We start from the raw sequence: 10,288 nt of genomic DNA, 5'->3' as shown, positions 1-10,288 counted from the left end.
GTCATACGAATATGTGTGTCAGTGTATTTGTAACTCAAATATTACGTATTTTCACACACAAAGTACAGCATGTTTTAAAAACCTGGTACTTGTGGGGTTTTGAAAAATCGTCAAGTGATTGATTTTGGGTGGAGTTATGCGTGATTTTTAGAAAATTGCAATCCTCAGTTTTGTAGTATTTTTTTTTTGCAAATTTTATTATTTTAGATTTTTTTTATACTTTAATTGCATCATTTATTTTTCAACAAATCATGAACTCACTTAGCATTATTGACTGTTGTCCAATTTGTATTATATTTAATTCAATTATTGTTTTTCATTTTCTTCTTGTATTATTTTTTCCTCAATTACTGCTTTTAATTTTTTTTCTCACATCTCGTTTTGCCTTCATATTTAATATTTTCTCGATTTCTCTATTGTATTTAATATTTTATGTTTTTATTTAAGTTTTCGCTTTTTATTGACATATTTCACATTCACTTTTACCTCGTTTTATATATTTTTTAAATTTTTATTGACATATTTGATATACTTGTGCCTCGATTATTACTTTCAAACTTCATTTCATACCACTTTTTCGTTTTTTCTTTACATTTTTGGGTGGGGGCCGGTATGTAGGTGTGCTTAACGCACTAAATATATAATACATATGCAAAAAATTGTGCAATTTACAAATATAATTTGACACTCGTTAGGTATATGTGTTTATTTCTATAATTTCTGTTCTTTTATTATATTTTTATTATCATTACATTTTTGTTTTTCAAATTTAGTACTTTGTTACAGTAATAATCATAAGTTCATTTTACAAAGTCCATTTAGCACAAGGCTGCAAAAATCGTTGTGTACTTGCAGCATATTTCACCTTTTGTTTCTATTTTTGTAACTCTTCTACATAAACTCACCAGCTTTCTTTACCGCTAATCTTACTATCGATATAACTACCCAAATATGTATAATATGCGCATTCGAACAGTGCTTACAACGCTAAGTAATGTAAATTATCGTAATAGTAATCGATTACAATATGAAATGTGTACCTTATATGTATATACATAAATAGTAGAATATTATGCTTTAACCAGGTGCATAATAATAATAATAATGAGTTTGCCTTATTTTATAATTAATAATGTCTGTTGTTCCTAAACACATATGCAAATGTACTTGACTACATCACACAATAGAAATATATCGATTATTTAGTTTTGTAAATATTATCACTAAATTAAAAACTAATGTAATGTAAACGTATTTTGTAAGCAGCAAAAATCAATATACAAAACTTAAGCAAATTTTTGAATAATAATAATAAGGTTTACATATGCTTATGTATGTGTATAAAATCATAAAAAAAATCATCACATATGATGCACAACGACTTTCGTTACCACATTTGAACAGACAAGCGCGCAACGTAAGTTCACGAACGCGCACTACGCGTGTCTACGCTACGCAGGATGCTAGTAAAATGTACACTTTTAACTTTTTTTCCCCGAACAACGCACGAAACTACAAGCGTTTACAGTACACAAACAAATATGTTTTTGTTTAACTTGCTTTCGGCGCTACTACTACAACGTTCGTTAACACTTATGCCACAACATGACTATTCTTATTCAGATCGGTTAAAAGCACCGCGTCCAGATCCTCAGCATCCAGTAGCTCTACGCATGCCTCACCATTCACAGCATTTGTTGCCAGCAAACTGTTAGCGCCTACTGATGTCACAATGCCGCTGCCACCATTTGCATGCGGTTGCGTTAACTCGCCGTTGGCGATCACTATGGCATCGGGTGAATTTCTGCGCCGTTCACGTTCGCGTACAATATGTGGCGCTTCGTTGAATTCGTCCAGCTCGTCCATGCCTAGACGGTGTTAATTCGTGTTTAACAGATGTGTCACATAAAAAAATATATAAATATGAAGTGCTCACCCGTGTATTTGTTGCCGGCGAGCAGCAAATACTGGCCCGAGCGATTGGGCCACAGCAGACCGGTCATTACGCAATAAGCCAGACAGTCCGCCGAATTGGTGATGCCAAGCAGCAGCTTGTACCGCCACATGGGGCTCACTTGCAGCGCTACAATGGCGACAATGGGCAAATAAATGAACCACACGAGACTAGAAGCGCCCAGGTGCAGCAAGAAATCCAGTTTTTTGGTGGAATGCTCGTATTTCATGGTGTTGCGTAGTTCGTACAGGAACCAAGTCATGAATGATGTGCTGCAAGATATGATTTTGATGATAAGATTTGATTAAATAATCAAAAAATTGTTAACAATAAGAATTAATTAATAAAAAAATTGTGCTTACCGTAAAATTAAAACAATCCAACCTGGCCATGTCTGGTATTCATCAATGTCCGATATAATATCCACCTCCGTCTGCAAGTAAATATTTTTATTTAATTTTTTTGTTTTTCTTTGTTTTGTACTATTTAGTGCGCCACGCACCTTATCCCAAACATAAAGGAACATTTGAAATGCACAATAGGGCACCCATATACTCATCAATATAATCCAACCAGTGCGATTAATTTGCTGACGTGTCACGGCCCAGCCTTTAGCCAGCAGTAGCAGTATCAACATAAATGTGGTCTAAAAGTGCATTAAATACATTTAATACAATATGCTAATTAATACTAATTACATTCTAGCATACCCGACTAAATATATCCAGGATATCGCCCGCTGTCTGCATATTCGGCATGCCCACGCCATTTATGGCGAACTTTATCAGATGTGCAGTGATGAATGCTAAACTGACAAACTCGCTGGCCAAGCTCAGCGTGAATAGACGTGTGACGGGATGTTTTTGCAGACGCACCGCGTAGATTTGCACCGGTAGCAGCACCATATAGACCAGCAAGAATATCATATACATTTCTAATAAGTTTTGTTGATCGAAAGAGAATTGAAATGTGAGTGGATGCGCGGCGGAGTTGTTGGGATGCGTGTTCACAACGTAAATATCATAGTTAAGTTCATAATGACTTTTGAGATGATCGTATGCTTGCCATTTGCATGTGGTACGGTTACGATAGCAGGACGTGAGTGCCACATACCAGAATCTATAAGAAAAAATAGTATGTTAGTGTGTTGTGATTGTAGATTTTTAATTACTTAAAAATATCAATTTTCATGCTTAAAACACTTAAAAAAAATTAAACGAAGCAAAGAAAGCGTCCACGTCAATAAAAGGTATTGTAAATAATTTCCAAACGTTTTCTAGAAACAGTAGTAAAAAACAATTGTTGAAAAGCACACAAGCGTATGTAAGTACATATGTACATTAATACACAATGGAAAAAAAAATTATAGTTTTATTAAACTGCCAGCCATACACTTTGCCGGACAACCAACTTCTTGTATGCGTCCAATTGCTTCATTAGCCTGTGTACGAAGCAATTGGATGGTTGCTGAACTCTCAATGGAGTTCAACCAACAAGCACACTTATAAACACAATGATACATTTTCATAGCAGCGCTATAAACAAACAAACATTCACATAAATTAAAGCATGCAAGAGCAGATGTGGCAAAATTGCAAAGAGTATTGTTTTAGGCAAAATTAACCAATAATCAATATAAATGTATATAATTAAAATAATAGCGTAAAGTTGCTGAAATTTTTAGGCATAATGTTTTGCGTGTATAAAAATCTTTATAACAATTGCAGCAACATCACCAATCCTTGCTATTGTAAGAGTAAAAGTACTTGTACTTGCTTATCTTATCTCAGTAACGTAATTTATATGAAAAGAACACAGCAATGGCAGAAAGCACTCTGTGATTTTATTTTAGAAAGTAAATATAATATTTTTTGCGACTGGAACAGAATGTGCTGAAATCATAATAAGATCGGCGTGGCAAATACACGTGATAAGATTGGTATACAGCAGCAGAAAATGTTGTCTAGCAGGTATTTATGATGTGTGCAGTAGTGCAATGAAAAAATAGCAACAACGCTTTAAAACAATAAAAATGCAATTGCTTTCCATGTAAAAAAATATAATTACTTTTATACAATCACATTTTTTCAAGTTATTAACTATCCACTCCAGCTCTATTTAATTTAACACTTTTCACTATGCTCACTTCATTCCCTAGAAAATCTCAGTTATCTTATCAATAACTGACACTTTACGTCTTTGCTATCTTACCTCGGCTCCGTCACCTCACTTATAGTGTAGGTAAATTGTCGCTGTGGTATTACATTGCTGGGCGTATCTTCGTCAACGCATAGCTGACCAAATGGACATGGTACACGACGTACATAATCACGTTTACCCTGCTTGTTGCATGTCTCATCATAGATTAGAGGTTGCAAATGCGCAAACATGCGTTGGCACGCCAACTCATGGTCCACATGACTACGATTGCTATAGAAATCAACAAATGCCACCTTGTCTAGCACCACCAACGAAATGGGCTGCACAAATGTATTTGCTGTTGCTGTAATATTGCCATATATGTAGCCAAATGAGCCACCATGTGGTATTGACACTTCGGCCTTTTGGAAACCAAATTTGGTGATCACTTTAAAAAAGTCGTCCGTGTGAAAAGTGCCTGTGAGGTGTATGGCTATACTATAATTCCACAGTGCTTGAAATGCGTGCAACCAGAGGAGGGGTCGAAGTGATAGACGCAGCCATGACGGCGGCCGCTGCCGCTTCATAATGCCAAATGAATTTTGTTATTATTTATTACTATTTTTTTGTATATCTCCACGTAATTTTAATGTTGTGTTGGCGCTGCTCTAGTTGTCTGTCCGCTGTTTGAGTTTATTCACTTTCACACAAATTGTTGGTGCGAATTTTGTATTGGGCGGAGTGTTGCAATTTGATTTTCACCTATAAATGTTGCGTTCGTTCATTCGCATTATTATTTTACTTTGTTTGCAACTTTTGGAAAACTTGTTGGCGTCTTTCACATATTGTAATTCACACAGATTTATATTAAATATTGCAAAAATTTAACAAAAAGCGCACCAGCGCACACACTTTCGAATTGATAATAAAACACCACAAAGCAAAAATCTTTCATTCAGTTGTCAAAAAATCATATAGCAAAGGTGATGCCATATTGTTGTGAGAAAAATAACGTTGATTAATTATTATTATGATCATTTTAATTGTTTTCTTCTAACTTCTTATATTTGTATAAAAATTATTAAGAAAATTTTTTTTGTTAACGTTAATCATTAAATTTTATACGAAAAGTTAAATTAGTAAGCTCGTGTTTTTCTCGAGTTTCGCGTCTCTCATGCACCCTGCATTAGGTTGTGCACTTAGCTAATACAAAATCCAGATTTTATCGTTTGCATTGAAAGCTTTATAAAGAGAAGAAATATATGAAAAGTTAATTTGATTACTTTCTTAAGCTAAAATTATAATTTTCTTTTCTTTTCATTATTTTTTTACTTTACAATCCATGTTCGCAGAAATAAATCAAATTGTTGTAAACCAAAGTATCGTTTGAATTAAAAACCGCTCATGTAATGTAGAAAACCGATTTGTTTTAACTGAAAAAAGTAATTTTAGCACTGTGGGCAAGTATTCCACCGGGTCTTTGGCTGAGTAGAGCTCCGACGTTTCAAACTTGTTTGCAAAGCCGCTAAGTTCACATAAGTTTGGCGGTGATAAATAGACAACATGCAATTCTTTCAAAATCGTGTCACATGTTTCGTAAACGAATTTCTGAGCAGTTGAAGGTTAAGTGTTTAATGCTAATGGCGGATTCTTCGATCGAGACGATTATATGCAGATGGTCTAGTGGGGAGTTCATCGTTCATTGTTCAGAATATCGAATTGTCTATTTATCTTACCAGCTCCATATCCATTTTATCTTAGCCGAAAGGAAATACATAAAAATAACCAGTTAAACAAACTACCAACTAGTAATACATATGTAAGTAAACAAGAGTTAGTATAAACAGCAGGAAGATATATGTAACAAGTAAGCCATAAATATAAAAGTACACCTTTGGTGCAGCTCAAAATATATTTACAACTCATATCGTGTAAACGATATTAACTCGCTCGCAGTCAGTCACTTAACACTTTAACCGCGCTTTTCTCGAAACTGTGTTTACAAACCGTTTGCCAAGATTTTTCCCGGTCTTCGATATATTAATGGAAGTTGGTAGACATGTTCCTTGACAAAAACAGTGAGGACCAGTTCATAGATGGATGTTTAGCTATTAATCTGTAACTTATAAAATCCCATAACTAAACACTAACTTAAGATATAATAAAAGGGGCACCTTAGGTTTGAACATTTTTAGAGGACAATACATATCTCGGGACTTACTTCAACGATTCCTACGTTTCGGTGTAAAAATGGATGAAATCAGACCAAACCCACGCCTACTCCCCATATACACAGTTTAAAATTGATACTTTCACTTTCCAGCATGCAAATCCAGCTACTTGATCTTACACCTAAAATTTGCCGAAATTGCACTATAACTCGTCAATAGTTGCCAAATATGAGGACACCAGTGCGTATGGTTGACTTCTTACCGAAAATATCAGTCAATTTATGAGATGTATTATTGAAATTTGGGGAAAATGTTTTATTGATAAGAATATTGTGCTAAAAGTGGGTTAAATTGGATTCATAATTCCCTTAGTTCTCATATGTACTCGTATATGTGCCGATGTTGGCCCGGCTAGTTTAATATAAAGTTTTGCTAACACCTTCACCTTCACCTTCCTTTTCTTTTTATTTCTTCATCCTTTAAGAAATTTTGCTGTCAACACGAAGATGCCATTTTTCTGAGGGATTGCTGGAAATGACGCTGTAATGGCTTTGTTTTGAATATTGTCGAATCGACCACCAAGATCCGGGTAAATACTGTGAGAAAGGGTTAAGAGTCAACAGTTAACTATTATGCACTGCAGAAATACAACTTAAGATTACCCGAAAAGAAACATGATTACAATTGCACCGGAGCACATAGGCTTCAAGTTTGATTGTTGTCTGCTTTGTTGTCTTTTGAAATGAAAACAAAAATAATTTGGAAAAGCCGATGAATGCCTACATATGTATATTAATTCCATAATTTTGCGGAAGGAGAAACATCAGTTGGGACTACAACATAATCGTGTGAGCAGTGTGGGAAGCCCTCTGAATGCAATTGGGTGTAAAAACGAACTGGAAACTATTTACTCCATTTTAAAAATTTTTTTGAAACTTTGCCCAGGGGTAGTCTGATATTGAAGGATAAAACGTTCATTTAATACTGTGAGCGCCTTTTCCACCTGACATCACTATTATACTTAAATAATAGAAAGGGTGTGAGTATGCTTGACTCGCAAAATTTTTGAGTCGTGCCTAAAGAGAAAATAGTTGAATTAATATGCAAAATGCTTGATCATCAATTTACTTAAATAATATTGGAAAATTTTACAAATCACTAGACAAATGCATTTTAGAAATGATTCTCAACAAGGCGTGATCGACTCATTATTAAAATATGATATATATAAACATGTTTAAAATACCAATGGAAGGTATAAAACTAGGATGCTCCGCTTTCATGACGTTGTTAGTGTTCGTCTTACTAACAAAGTTATAGTTAGTTATTATTCTTATAYAAAAGTTATACAATTAATTTAAATTATTTTGTTGGTATCAACGTCTTTTTGGCAAAATGCATAAGTAAGTTACGTTGCTAGCTTTAGTGTTTCAAAATATTTATTTTTACCTCAAACCACCTTACTTAACATGCTCACTCCACAACTTAACAGTGTGTTGACATATTCCTTTCGTTACCTCAACAAATATTCACTAAACTCAAACAACATAAATTGATTTAGTTTGGGTTGACTGCTCCGTGTCAAAATTTACATCCTTAGGTACATAACTGTGTACCTTTTATATTCTATATTGTGACAAAAAAGTATCCGGAAATTGCAAATAAAATATTATTCATCAATATTTATTTTGTCGCCTTCAAAGTACTCCCCACCACATGTACATAACACACTTATGCCAACGATTTTTCCAGTCTTCGAAAAACTTTTCAGAAACACTTTTTGGAATGTTCGTCAGCTCCTTCAACGAAGTTTGTTTTATCTCTTCGATCGACTGAAAAACGGGTTCCACAGAGCGGCCATTGCAGTTTGGAGAACAAGAAAAACTCACACGGAGCCAAACCTGGCGTTTAATCGATGGTATTCTTTGTGTTTTTGGCTTTCAATTCGATCACAGTCGTGGCTCGATGCATGATGCATTATCATTGTTGAAAATCCATGAATGGTTTTACCACAATTCCGGCCGTTTTCGACGGTTGCTCTCTCGCAAACCTCTCAATATGGAAAAGTAGAAAAACTCTATTGACCGCCTGTCCTTCTGGAAGAAATTTATGATGCACCAAAGCACGAATATCGAAAAAAAAAACAATGAGCATCAACTTGATTTCTGAGCGGCTTTGGCATAGTTTTTTCGGTGTGGGGTCTGGGTTTCCTTCCATTTCGATGACAGTTGACTTGTTTGAATGTCAAACTCATAAACCAAAGTCTCAACGTCAGTTATATTGCCCTCCATGAATGTGGGATCGGAATTTGCGCAACCAAGCATATCCAAAGAAACCTTTGTACGGTACTCTTTTTGAAAAAAAAAAAAATTCAGCTTTATCGGAACGAGTCGGAAAGAACGCGTTTCACACTCAAAAAATCCACCAAATTCATTCGAACGGACTCCCGAGAGATGTCGAGCTTGCTTTCCATCTCTTTAACATTTGCCTGACAATTACCATTATCACATTGTTCACTTTTTAAATAAAGTTAAGACTTCGAAATGAAAGTCGTCCAGAACGAGGCATGTCTTCAACGATCTCTCGACCGCATTTGAAGGCTTTGCTGCACTCGTAGGCTTGTGTTTTTGATAAAACTCTATTACGGTAAACCTTGTTCAACATTCGCAACGGCTCCGCACGGGAAATTTGTTTAAAAATACAAAATTTGAGTTAAAGTCCTTGTTCGATACTCAGGTGTACCGACTTAACCAGCGGCTGTAAACAAACTGGCCGACAGATCGCGCTCATATTGGACAGAGTAACTAAGAACGGTCCTATAAACTTAGAAAAATACATTTTTTTTTTAAATATCATATCATTTAATTACAATTTCCCGGTGCTTTTTTGTCACAATGTGTATGCGCAGCATTTGTAGGCTGGTGACTTTGGGTCAAATGTCAATTAGTTGAAGCCAAAAAGTGATTGTTAATTTATAGCTGTTCACACACTATTAATATAATATTAATTTTATGGGGCACACATACATTTACATACTAACACATACACGTACAAGTGGTATGTATAGGTTTACTGGTGTTTACTTATGCAATTAAAGCCTTTAAACATTAATAACGGTTGTCTACACAAAGCATAGACGTCAGACGCTCAGTCCTTCCAACTTTCTTCATTTCTTTTACTCACCTTCCTTGTCCGTTTTCTTTGCAACACTTGCTTGAATGTCCCAAAATTCCAGAGCAAAATTAAGTGATATGACCGACCTTCTGGCATTTAGTGACACTTTGTGTTTGAACCGTTAACCCGCTTTTCGTACAACAACACCGCAATGTGACCAAAGTTCACAAACAAACATACTTACCTATACATACACTTGCATATGCGTACGTACAGACAGCAAAACCTCAAGCATAAACGTGAAAGCTGGAAGAGAGTGAGCGAAAGAGAGGAGGGACTGCGAGCATATCATAAATATTTGCCAAGTGACCCATTCGTGTGGAATGCAACACAGCAAAAGGATTGTTTTAATTGTTTCAAAACTTCGCCGAATGCTTGTGAGCACACAAACGCACACACACACACACACACACACATTCAAATAGCGGGCAACATGCAACAAAATGCGACATGGCAAGCCAGCGTTTGTCCCAGAAACGACGAAATATGGTGATGTGTACGTGTGTGTGTATGTGAGTGGGTGCTGTAACGACATCCCGCTCGTAGAACCCTGCGATATAGGGCACTGCAATAGGCGTGCGGTTTGTCACATTCCATTTTTTTTTTTACTTTATTAGTTTTGCGCCCAAAAGTGAGCAGTGAGTAGTTGGGTGGGGCGTCATGTGACCGAAAAGTTTTTCGACAGTTTAGAAAGTTTCTCCACTGGCCATTCTAAATGGAGTTTTGGCTGGAATAGGATTATTTTTCGCAACCGATATGACTCGGATGCTGGACACGCTGCGGTTGTTGGCAGCAGAGCGTGCCACTGCGCAAATTAAAGTTCAGTTTGCTATAATTGTGTGGATATGAC

At 35.7% G+C, this 10,288-nt stretch overlaps 1 protein-coding gene across 1 annotated transcript; it reads right to left on the bottom strand.

Moving 5' to 3' along the window:
- Positions 1 to 480: 480 nt before the first annotated feature.
- LOC108975109 (integral membrane protein GPR180) lies at positions 481 to 4,680 on the bottom strand. The gene is made up of 6 exons (XM_018943388.1): positions 4,166 to 4,680; positions 2,665 to 3,073; positions 2,457 to 2,600; positions 2,317 to 2,387; positions 1,937 to 2,226; positions 481 to 1,868 (listed from the first exon to the last, which is right to left on the bottom strand). The coding sequence occupies exons 1-6, from the start codon at positions 4,678 to 4,680 to the stop codon at positions 1,594 to 1,596; spliced, it is 1,704 nt and encodes a 567-aa protein (XP_018798933.1). The 3' UTR covers positions 481 to 1,593.
- Positions 4,681 to 10,288: the final 5,608 nt, after the last annotated feature.

This window comes from Bactrocera latifrons, unplaced genomic scaffold (assembly GCF_001853355.1).
Source record: "Bactrocera latifrons isolate USDA-ARS-PBARC rearing strain unplaced genomic scaffold, ASM185335v1 scaffold_61, whole genome shotgun sequence".
Taxonomy (NCBI): domain Eukaryota; kingdom Metazoa; phylum Arthropoda; class Insecta; order Diptera; family Tephritidae; genus Bactrocera; species Bactrocera latifrons.
This window is presented reverse-complemented; position numbering and strand designations above follow the sequence as displayed.

What these genes read in the sequence shown, in the direction of transcription:
- LOC108975109 (XM_018943388.1), bottom strand. Translation starts at nt 4,680, where the DNA reads ATGAAGCGGCAGCGGCCGCCGTCATGGCTGCGTCTATCACTTCGACCC. An exon ending in AGTGAGGTGACGGAGCCGAG is followed by an intron (nt 3,074 to 4,165) that starts GTAAGATAGCAA and finishes TTTTTCTTATAG; the next exon opens with ATTCTGGTATGTGGCACTCA. An exon ending in TCCTTTATGTTTGGGATAAG is followed by an intron (nt 2,388 to 2,456) that starts GTGCGTGGCGCA and finishes ATTTACTTGCAG; the next exon opens with ACGGAGGTGGATATTATATC.